Source organism: Mustela erminea, chromosome 3, assembly GCF_009829155.1.
Source record: "Mustela erminea isolate mMusErm1 chromosome 3, mMusErm1.Pri, whole genome shotgun sequence".
In the NCBI taxonomy this organism is placed as follows: domain Eukaryota; kingdom Metazoa; phylum Chordata; class Mammalia; order Carnivora; family Mustelidae; genus Mustela; species Mustela erminea.
The window spans coordinates 12,690,165-12,702,799 of NC_045616.1; the positions used below are offsets into that span (position 1 = coordinate 12,690,165).

General features: G+C 39.0%; 1 protein-coding gene across 1 annotated transcript; it reads right to left on the bottom strand.

The window, feature by feature from the left end:
• Positions 1 to 5,553: 5,553 nt before the first annotated feature.
• On the bottom strand, positions 5,554 to 6,501 carry LOC116587161 (olfactory receptor 56-like). Its single transcript, XM_032337899.1, is given in 1 exon segment — positions 5,554 to 6,501. A coding segment is annotated over 1 exon segment (948 nt).
• Positions 6,502 to 12,635: the final 6,134 nt, after the last annotated feature.

Below are 12,635 nucleotides of genomic sequence, written 5' to 3' on the forward strand. Positions count from 1 at the left end.
GGCAGAAGATATGAACAGACACTTCTCCAATGAAGACATACAAATGGCTATCAGACACATGAAAAAATGTTCTTCATCACTAGCCATCAGGGAGATTCAAATTAAAACCACATTGAGATATCACCTTACACCAGTTAGAATGGCCAAAATTAGCAAGACAGGAAACAATGTGTGTTGGAGGGGATGGGGAGAAAGGGGAACCCTCTTGCACTGTTGGTGGGAATGCAAGTTGGTGCAGCCTCTTTGGAGAACAGTGTGAAGATTCCTCAAGAAATTAAAAATAGAACTTCCCTATGATCCTGCAATTGCACTCCTGGGTATTTACTCCAAAGATACAGATGTAGTGAAAAGAAGGGCCATCTGTACCCCAATGTTTATAGCAGCAATGGCCACGGTTGCCAAACTGTGGAAAGAACCAAGATGCCCTTCAACAGACGACTGGATAAGGAAGATGTGGTCCATATACACTATGGAGTATTGTGCCTCCATCAGAAAGGATGAATACCCAACTTTTGTAGCAACATGGACGGGACTGGAAGAGATTATGCTGAGTGAAATAAGTCAAGCAGAGAGAGTCAATTATCATATGGTTTCACTTATTTGTGGAGCATAACAAATAGCATGGAGGACATGGGGAGATAGAGAGGAGAAGGGAGTTGGGGGAAATTGGAAAGGGAGGTGAACCATGAGAGACTATGGACTCTGAAAAACAATCTGAGGGTTTTGAAGAGGCGGGGGGTGGGATGTTGGGGTACCAGGTGGTGGATATTAGAGAGGGCACGTATTGCATGGAACACTGGGTGTGGTGCAAAATAATGAATACTGTTATGCTGAAAATAAATAAAAAATAAATTTAAAAAAAGATATGGATGGAAAAATCAACACATGAAAATATGTTCAACAATATTAGTTCTTAGGAAATGCAAACTTATAAAAATAGAGCTACCTATAACCCATCAATTGTACTAAATACCGGGTATTTACCACAAAGATACAGATGTAGTGAAATTAAGGGACACCTGTATCCCAATATTCACAGCAGCAATGTCCACAATAGCCAAACTGTGGAAGGAGCTGAGAGTCCTTTGGCAGGTGGATGGATACAGAAGATGTGGTTCATATATTCAAAGAAATATTACTCAGCCATCAGAAAGGATGAATATCTACCATTTACATAGACATGGATGGAACTGGATGGTATTCTGCTAAGTGAAATAAGTCAATCAGAGAAACAAAATTATCAAATGGTTTCATTCATATGTGGAGCATAAAAAATAATGCAGAAGACAAAAAAAGTTGGAGGAGACTGAATGTGAAGATATCAGAGAGAGAGAGACAAACCATATGAGACTCTTGACTCTGGGAAACAAAATGAGGGTTGTGGAAAGGGACGTGGGTGGGGGAATGGGATAACTGGGTGATGGGCATTAAACAGGGCATGTGGTATGATGAGCACTGGGTGTTATACTGAACTAATAAATCATGGAGCATTATATCAAAAACTAACTGTGTACTATACTTTGGTTAATTGAATTTAAAAAATAAAATAAAAAGAAGATGGTATATACATACAATGGAATATTGTATATATAACCATCAGAAAGGGGAATACCTACCAATCACATTGATGTGGATAGAACTGGAGGGTATTACACTAAGTGAAATAACTCAGTTGGAGAAAGACAATTATCATAGGTTTCACTCACATGTGGAATATAAGAAACAGTGCAGAGGATCATAGAGGGAGAGAGGGAAAGCTGAATGGGAAGAAATCAGAGAGGGAGACAAACAATGACTACCCCCCCCACCGCCCCCCGAGCTATCCATTTCTTTCTTTCTTTTTTTTTTTAATTTAGTTTTACTTTTTTGGTGTTCCAAGATTCATTGTTTATGCACCACACTATGGGGAAAAAAGTGAGGGTTGCAGAAGGGGTGAGGGTGGAGGGATGGAATAGCTGATGGGCCGTAAGGGAAGGCACATGATGTGATGAGCACTGGCTGTTATTTGCAAGTGACGGATTATTGAACACTACATCTCAAACTGATGCACTATATGTAAGCTAATTGAATTTGAGCTAAAAAAAAATTCAAGAAGGGGGTGGAGGGATGGTTTGGCCCACTGGTGGGTATTAAGGAGGGCATGTATTGCATGGAGCACTGGGTGTATATGTAAACAATGAATCCTGGAACACTACATCAAAAACTAATGATGTACTGTATGGTGACTAAATAACATAAAAAATAAAAATGAATAAATGCAAAATAAAATCAAGAAAATACACACCTGTTAGAATGGTTGTATTGGGAAGCCTGGCCATTCCAAGCACTGGACATAATATGAATGAGCTGTAAAGCTTGCTCATTGCTGATTGAAATGTAATACGAGGTAACTACTTGGAAAACTGTTTGGCATTTCTTAATAAGTTAAACATACACATACCATACAATCCATCCATTTCACTCCTAGAAATTTATCTATGAAAACTGAAAATATATGTTCAAGACTTTATACAAATGTTCATAGAAACTTTATTTTTTATTATGTTCAGTTAGCCAACATATACTACATCTTTAGTTTTTGATATAATGTTCAATGACATTATGTTCATTACTTGCCTATAACACCCAGTGCTCATCACAACACATGCCGTCCGTAATGCCCATCACCCAGTCACTCCATCCCCCATGCCTCCTCCCTTCTGTAACCCTCAGTTTGTTTCCCAGAGTCCAGAGTTTCTCATGGTTTGTCTCCCTCTCTGATTTCTTCCCATTAAGCTTTCTGTTCCTTCCCTATGACTCTCTGCACTATTCCTTATATTCCACATATAAGTGAAACCATATGATAATTGTATTTCTCTGGTTGACTTATTTCACTTCACATAAGCGTTGAAGTAAATGAAACTTTATTTCAAATAGCCAAAAACTGGAAGCAACCCAAATGTCCACTAGATAAATAAATTGTGGTATTTCCATATAATGGTATGCTACACAGCAACAAAAAGGAATGCCAAACAACCAGATGTCAATATTCATGAAAGAAGCCAGATGGCCCCCCTTCCAAAAAGAAAAGAAAAGAAAAGTTCTTCTGGTATGATTATGTTTATATAAAGTTTTACAAAGTGTAAGTGAATTTATAGTGACAGAAAGCACATTACTAGTTCTTATTGACATTGAAGGGATAATCACAGGAGGGCAGGAAGCACTACAAAGGATATGAGGAAATTTTAAGAGGTTAAGGATATGTTCATTAGATTAATCGTATTTCATTATATTGAAAATTTCATGTGTATATACTTAGGTAAAAATGTGTCAAATTATACACTTTAAACATAATCAGTTTATTGTAGGTCAATTATATTTCAATAAAGCTAAAAAATGAAAGAGGACAATAGCATGGCTGACAGGTATGTAAAAATATGCAAATAAAAAATAAAATCACCTGTTATAGTTTGATTTTAAAAATATACAAATAATTGACTCTCTCTTCTTGACTTATTTCACTCAGCATAATCTCTTCCAGTCCCGTCCATGTTGCTACAAAAGTTGGGTATTCATCCTTTCTGATGGAGGCACAATACTCCATAGTGTATATGGACCACATCTTCCTTATCCATTCGTCTGTTGAAGGGCATCTTGGTTCTTTCCACAGTTTGGCAACCGTGGCCATTGCTGCTATAAACATTGGGGTACAGATGGCCCTTCTTTTCACTACATCTGTATCTTTGGAGTAAATACCCAGGAGTGCAATTGCAGGGTCCTAGGGAAGCTCTATTTTTAATTTCTTGAGGAAACTTCACACTGTTCTCCAAAGAGGCTTCACCAACTTGCATTCCCACCAACAGTGCAAGAGGGTTCCCCTTTCTCCCCATCCCCTCCAACACACATTGTTTCCTGTCTTGCTAATTTTGGCCATTATAACTGGTGTAAGGTGATATCTCAATGTGGTTTTAATTTAAATCTCCCTGATGGCTAGTGATGAAGAACATTTTTTCATGTGTCTGATAGCCATTTGTATGTCTTCACTGTAGAAGTGTCTGTTCATATCTTCTGCCCATTTTTTGATATGATTGTCTGTTTTGTGGGTGTTGAGTTTGAGGAGTTCTTTATAGATCCTGGATATCAACCTTTTATCTGTACTGTCATTTGCAAATATTTTCTCCCATTCCGTGGGTTTCCTCTTTGTTTTGTTGACTGTTTCCTTTGCTGTGCAGAAGCTTTTGATTTTGATGAAGTCCCAGAAGTTTATTTTGGCTTTTGATTCCTTTGCCTTTGGAGACATATCTTGAAAGAAGTTGCTGTGGCTGATATCGAAGAGATTACTGCCTATGTTCTCCTCTCGGATTCTGATGGATTCCTGTCTCACGTTGAGGTCTTTGATCCATTTCGATTTTATCTTTGTGTACGGTGTAAGAGAATGGTCGAGTTTCATTCTTCTACATATAGCTGCCAGTTTTCCCAGCACCATTTATTGAAGAGACTGTCTTTTTTCCACTGTATATTTTTTCCTGTTTTGTCGAAGATTATTTGACCATAGAGTTGAGGGTCCATATCTGGGCTCTCTACTCTGTTCCACTGCTCCATGTGTCTGTTTTTATGCCAGTACCATGCTGTCTTGGTGATCACAGCTTTGTAGTAAAGCTTGAAATCAGGTAACATGATGCCCCCAGTTATATTTCTGTTTTTCAACATTTCCTTAGTGATTCGGGGTCTCTTCTGATTCCATACAAATTTTTGGATGATTTGGTCCAGCTCTTTGAAGAATACCGGTGGAATTTTGATTGGAATGGCATTAAAAGTATATATTGCTCTAGGCAGTATAGACATTTTAACAATGTTTATTCTTCTGATCCAAGAGCATGGAATGGTCTTCCATCTTTTTGTGTCTTCTTCAATTTCTTTCATGAGTGTTCTGTAGTTCCTTGAGTACAGATCCTTTACCTCTTTGGTTAGGTTATTGGGAGTTAGGAGAAGGGAATTGGGGGAACTTGGAAGGGGAGGTGAACTATGAGAGACTATGGACTCTGAAAAACAATCTGAGGGGTTTTAAGTGGTGGGGGTTGGGAGGTTGGGGGAACCAGGTGGTGGGTATTAGAGAGGGCACAGGTTGCATGGAGCACTGGGTGTGGTACAAAAACAATGAATACTGTTATGCTGAAAATAAATTAAAAAATAAATTAAAAAAAAATATATATATATACAAATAGAGGCACCTGAGGCTCAGTCAGTTAAGTGTCCAACTCTTGATTTCAACTCAGGTCATAATCTCAGGGTTGTGAGATTGAGCCCATGTGGGGGTCTGTGCTTAGCAAAGTCTACTTGGATTCTCTCTCTCCCTTCCCCTCTGCCCCTCCCCCAACTTGTGCTCTAAATTTAATAAATAAATAAAACAAATATCTTTTTTTAAAAATGTGCACAACAGCACTAGAAAACAGCTTTGGTAGAATGCAATTTAAACCACAGTGAGATACCACTACACACTCAAAACAATTGTTAAAATTTAAAAGTCTAATCCAGGTAGCCATGACCCAGAGCTTACATCCACAGGTGCCAGTGTCAACCTAGCCCTGCTCCTGCACCACAGGGACACCTCCCCAGGAGTTTCTTGAGAGCCCCAGACACTTCCTTGTTCCTCAGGCTATAGATGTGTGGATTAACCATAGGGGTGATCATTGTATAGAAGGCTAAGACCACCTTGTCCTGCTTGGAGGAGTGGTAGGCCTGAGGCCACATGTAGGTGATCATGGCAGCCCCATAGAAGAGAGAAACCACTACCATGTGAGAAGAGCAGGTGGCAAAGGCCTTCTGCCGACCTTCAGCAGAACGCATATGGAGCACAGCTACCAGGATCCGCAAGTAGGAAGCAGAGATAACAGCAAAGGGCAAGAGCAGCATTAGGATGCAACAGACATATATCATGGTCTCATAGAAGGAGGTGTCAGCACAGGCCAACTTCAGTATGGCAGGGACCTCACAGAAGAAGTGATCTATCTCCTGGGAGCCACAGTAGGGGAAGGTCAGAGTGAAGATGGCCTGAATCAGTCAATCCACCAGGCCAAAGAGCCAGGACCCTGCCACCATGAGCCAGCAAACACGGCAGCTCATGATCACTGAGTACCTCAGTGGGTTGCTGATGGCCACATAGCGGTCATAGGCCATGAAGGCCAGCAGGAAGCATTCATCTCCCAGGAGGGTGAGGAAGAAGAGGATCTGGAGTCCACAGCCTGTGAAGGAGATGGAGCCATGGCCCAGGAGGAAGTCAGTGACCATCCGCGGCATGATGGTGGAAATGAGCATGAGGTCCATGAGTGACAGCCAGCTGAGGAAGAAGTACATGGGGCTGTGCAGACGGGAGTCGATGGTGATGAGGAGGATCATGAGTCCATTGCCGGAGAGGGCCACCAAGAACATGACCATGATGACAGAAAAGAGGAAGAGGTGCAATGGGGAGTGGGTGAAAAGGCCCAGGAGGATGAAGTGGGAGATTAGAGTCTGGTTTCCCATGAAGGCCATTTTTTCTGCAAAGGAGTGTGCCAGACTAAGGGTTGGGATCTGGAAACAGGAGATGTATGTTTAGTGCCACAATACTGAGGACATCAAAATTTTGTCCAATGTGTTGTCCTCTTTAAATGCTATTTGGTTTAGAATAAACTCTTTAATTTTCTCTTTAAGAAAAAGAATTTCTAACAAAGATGCGGGCTGTTGTTGATGATGTTTTAATTCCTAGGACTTTCTTCACAGAGCTGAGGAGCAAATATTGAGGTATTTACTGCTGAAGTGGGCACTGTTTCTGCCTCTGTTAGGAATTTGGTTGTTCACTAGTCCTACAAATCTTTAGGTCGGCCTCCCTGAAGAATTTGTTTTTTCAGGGAAAACTACTAAAGCAGCAAAGACATGAGCCAACTGTGTAAACTGGGCACCTATTCAAATATTTTGAACTTCAGTTTCCTTATCTTAACATAAGATAACAATATCATCTTGTAGGGTAATAGTAAAGATTAAAGGGGATAACATAAGTAATGCCTAGTAAATTAGAAATCATTTGAGCAATTTTTATGCGCCAGGCATTTTGATAAACATTCTGCCACATCCTCAGATATAATCCTCATAACTTCCCTGGAACATTCATCATTACCCCAATTTCATAAGTGGGGAAACTGAGACAGAGAGAAGCTTACTAATTTTCTTTCTTTTGAGCTATGAAAGTTTAAAGTATTTCCTAAGAAACTTTGTAAGTGAGAAACTAAGGGCAACTCAAGGACAAAGACAAAGGAAAAGCTAAGCAAATTATGGTCCAATTACATGATAAAATAATATGTACTCAATTTGATATTTATAATAGTTTTAATAGATTCTGAACAAAAAAATATGTTATATAAACTCAGCATTTTATAGAATTTCTTAAGACTAGGAATTCTGGGAGAAAATGTGCAAAGATATTATTAGTGTGGTTTCTTCTAGTAGTGGGATTAAAGATTCTCCCCACCCCCAGTTTCTTTGTATTTTACATATTCTATAAAGAATATGGGAACATAATTTTTAAAACAAGGATCAACATTCAAAATATATAGGATCAACATTCAAAAATAAGCAATTCTCACATACTACTACTAACCAATTAATAAAAGTAGTAGAAATAATATTCACAATTGCAACAAAAACTCCAAAGTGCCTAGGAAAGAACCCCTATGTCAAAAATTATAAAACATTATAAAACATTACTAGCAGACCTAAAAGAGGGCCCAAAGAAAGCTATGCATATTCTTGGATAGATAGGCTCAACACTATAAGGATGCAAACTCTCCCCAAAACTAATCCAAAAAATCCATGTGATCCCAACTAAAATCTCAATAAGACACTTCAGTTTGGAAATGGCAAAGCAGAGTCATTCTCTCAGAAGTCATCCAAGAGTGCTAACAAGATTGTGATCAGAAACAAAGTCCATATCAGACAAAAATGGGGTAGCTGGACGTTAAACCCACAAGATAACATTGAAACTGACACACAAGTCAGTAGAAATTGAACAGGGCCAATGGAAAAAAATAATAATACTTGCGAGCATAGACCTCAAAGGACCCTTTTGAACAGAAGGCAAACACAAATTGCTAATTTGTCCTAATGCATGTCCTGGGACCCAGATGTGTTCCCTTCAGACTGGGAAATAAATGACTCTCTTTCTTAATCCAAGAATTTGAGTGGCCCAGGAAACATTTAAAGATACTGACTTTGGAAGTTTAAAAAATAATAATAAAATGAAAGCCTGGTCATTCATATTCAGATCACCTAATTTGATTTTTGTTACCCTATATTTTAATATTAGCAGACAATTAAGGGTTAGCAGACATCTGAAAAAGTTTCCATCTTCAAAGGGAAAGATATTCAGCAAAGCAAAATAGATGAAAAAAGAGACTCTTCAGAGAAAAAAAATTTTAAAAATTCTTCTACTCAATGTTGAATGAGATAAGGAAAGATATTATAAACATGAAACAAGAATGAAATTCTATAGAAAAAAGGGCATTCCAAAGATGGAGCTTTTAAAGAATAAAAATACCTTTAGAGTAAGCAGTTCTACTTACAGAAACTCATTGTACAAAAATACTTGCACATATGTGAAATGACACATAGTCAAGTGGTTTAGTACAGATTTGTTGTAGTAGAAAAATTGCAAATGACCTAAATATCTATCAACAGAGGAAAGGTTAAATAAACCTTGGAATAATATGCAAATACGAAACAGAATGAAGTTGCTTTTTATGTGTTGATATAGAATTCTCTCCAAATTTTATTGTTCTGTGAAAAAGGTATAGTACAGGGGAGCAAATATAATATAACTGAATATATAACATGTTATATAACATATTATATAATTATATGCCTTAATTATATTTATATGATGATATAAATTATGTTACATATTATAATTATATAATTATGCTATTATTTCATATGATATATGAATCATGTAATACTATATTTTAAATATAAACATGTAAAAAGAAATGTGTGTGTCTATATATATCTATATATCTATAAAAAATCTCTGGAGTGAAACGTAAGTGAACTAGTGAACCTAGAAACTGGTGTAACTAGCAACATTGTTTGCATCAGAGGAAGGAACTCTAAAATAAGATTGCAGGGATCTGGGATAGAAGAAAAAGGTTTTAGGTACATGATTTTGTGCCTCTTCAATTTTACACTATATGAGAGAATAACAAACTTTAAATGAATGCATAAATATAATGTTGAAATGACGTTCAAGAGTATTTGTCATGGAAATTGACAAAATGAGAACCAACGTGCACACATAATATCTTGGAAGTGCTCAGATAAACATTTGCTGAAAAAATAGCTGAGATAACTTTGAAAAGATAATGTCCAACAGGTTAAGGTAAAAATAAAACTGCCTCATCAGTTATCAAAATATAAAAAGAATGGTATTGGTGAAGGAATAAGCAAATTGAGCAACAGAACAGAGTAAGTCCAGAATCAGAGCTATATGTGTAAGAAAATTTACAATCTGGTATAATAATAGAACTTAAAATCTGTGGGGGAAAAATAAGGGCTATTCTAGAAGGGGTTAGGGACAATTGCTCATATATTTTGAAAAATAATTAAGTCCCTACTATATCCCTTACACAAAAATAGTTTCCTGGAAGGTTAAATAACTAATTGGTACTTTATACATCACTGAGTCATAGTTAAGAACCAGAATTCAGCCAATTAATAGCTTTGGGCAAATTCTCACTGAAGCTTTCCTCTCATATGCAAAATGAGCATGAAAATAATCGCCTTTTAGAGTGGTTATAAAAATTAAATGAGTTCATGTGTTCAAAAAAAAAAAACAGACATTTGCATAGTTCATCCAAAAAAGGCTCAAAAAATGGTGGCCATTGACACTGTTGAGTGAAAGAGGAGTTCTAAGACTGTTCACAGGATTGTGGAGAGATGTGGGGATGTGAGAAGGGAAGAAACTATTAAAAAGCAACTGTAGTGGTCTAAACAGGTGATGGACACTCAGCTGTCTGATCTTGGCAGGTTTCTTAACCATTCTGAGCCCTAGATGCATCATCTATAATGGCTGTGAGGATAAAATAAGACAATGCATGTAAAGACCCCTACTTTAGTGCCTGGCACATAGTAAGTATGCAATACAAAGTGACAGCTATTAGGAAGTCTACACTCCAACACTTACGCTCTGTACAAATGTGGTAAGAATGTAAATGAGGTGGGAAATTTTTAAAAAGTACATGTCTTGGAAATCAGAATTTTCAAGTTGAAAGGAAACCTGGATATTGTTTACTCTGACTCCTCTCAGATGCATTTATTGATTTGCCAGGTTTTTTAAGCAATAGATCAGATAAACCAATCTTTGCAAATGAAAAAAGGCACCAATCCATGTATCTAAGAACTTGTTACCAATTCAGATGGAAATTTCTCCTGACAAAACTTTACCTGATAGTTTCAGTTGGGCAAATGGGGGAGATATTAGAGCAGGAAGGTCTTTCTACATACCTCAGATGAGCCTTGCCAGAGCCCTAGCTATGTATAAGAGACTCCTGCAGAGTTGGTCTTGAGAATTTTGTTAAGGAGTCCTTAGGAGAAAAGGAAAAAGTCAAACCTGCGGAAACTTTCTCAAAGAGAAACAGAACTGTGGAGTGGAAAGAAAAAGGAATAAATACACCAGAACATGCTTTTCCAAATAACAGCAGGGCCCTAATTGTCCTTCAAAAGAAGGGGTATGGGAGAAGCTATCCACATGGAATAATACATACATAACGTGTGGAGGAGCAGCAAGGAGAAAGTTTTTCCCAAGAGTTAGAAATATAGGCACATGTGGTAGGTCAGCAGGAGATGACTTCACCATTCTCATTCAAAATCTAGCAGCATTAAGGAGGCATTAAGCAGGGTATGTGATGTGATGAGCACTGGGTGTTAAGTGAAATTGATGAATTATTGAACACTACATCTGAAGCTAATGATGTGCTATAAACTAGCTAATTGAATTTAAATTTTAAAAAATATAACAGCCAGATGTCATCAGGGATAGACAGCTTTCATGGTAACCTAGGGGGCCAGTTTCAGATGGTCCAAGCATTTCGCAACTTCTCTAGACCTGAAAAAAACAAAACAGTGCCCACTCTTCCTAAACTTGTGCTGAGACCCTGAGAAATTCATTTCCTTTCCTCAGTCTTGGTTTCCCAAACAGCAACATGACAGGTTGGATGACACAGTCCTGAGGTCATTTCTAGTTCTACACAGAGAATAAAGAATTGGGAGGCAAAACAATATTCCAGAAATAAAATTCAACCACACAGAGGTCTGTCTCTCAAGAGAAATAGTAGTGGCAAAGGAGAATGGCAAAGCTAGCTGTGAGTGAACAAACATTTTAAGCATTTGATAACAGAGAGGGGAAATACAAGACAGATAGAGGGAAAAACCTTACCTGAAACCATGTAATCAATGACACCAGGAAGTGCTAGAGAGTGAGGGGGCAGATCAGGAGTCTGGAGCCCTATGTCCTTGGAAAACAGACTTCGCCACCAAGGGAGGGCTGCCCTAATCGGTCAGTTGGGTCTGCAATGGGTCTCTCTCAGTGCAGGAAAACCAATGAAACTCCATCCCCTTAGAAGGAAATGGGACTGAAATGGAATAAGGAAGAGCATTCTCTTATAGGAGCAAAGTTTCAAAAACAAACAAACAAATAAATAAATAAATAAATAAATAAATTTTTAAAAAACTTGTGTGGTCAGAACTCCTCCAGAATCTTTTGTATCCTGTGAAAATGGGAGTTGACTGAGGTGCTTGGGACACTTCCCTTTTACAGGAAAGAAATACCTGATGCCTTCCATAACGGCTGTGGAAAGGTTTTAAAGAAATGCATTAAGATTGTTTAAAATGGTAAGAAAATGGGTTCTGAAAGGAGGAACACACACTACACAAAAAACCTCATGCTAAAACCCTGGCAGAATCTTCAAGAGATGAGAGGAGGAGTCAAGATGGCGGAGAAGTAGCAGGCTGAGACTGCTTCAGCTAGCCGGAGATCAGCTAGATAGCTTATCTAAAGATTGCAAACACCTGAAAATCCATCGGCAGATCGAAGAGAAGAAGAACAGCAATTCTGGAAACAGAAAAACAACCACTTTCTGAAAGGTAGGACCGGCGGAGAAGTGAATCCAAAGCGACGGGAAGATAGACCCCGGGGGGAGGGGCCGGCTCCCGGCAAGCGGCGGAGCAACGGTGCACAAAATCAGGACTTTTTAAAGTCTGTTCCGCTGAGGGACATCGCTCCAGAGGCTAAACCGGGGCGAAGCCCACGTGGGTTCAGCGTGGCCTCAGGTCCCGCAGGGTCACAGAAGGATCAGGGGTGTCTGAGTGTCGCAGAGCTTGCGGGTATTGGAACGGGAAAGCCGGCTACAGAGACAGAGCCGACAGTAAGCTCACAGCTCGGTGTTACCTTGAACTGGTCGCAGGCTCGGAGAGCTCGGAGCGCAGCCGGAGGTCAGGCAGACGGGAGTAACTGGGCACTGTTCTCTGAGGGCGCACTGAGGAGTGCGGCCCTGGGCTCTCGGCTCCTCCGGGCCGGAGACCAGGAGGCCGCCATTTGTATTCCCTTGCTCCAGAACTCTACGGAAAGCGCT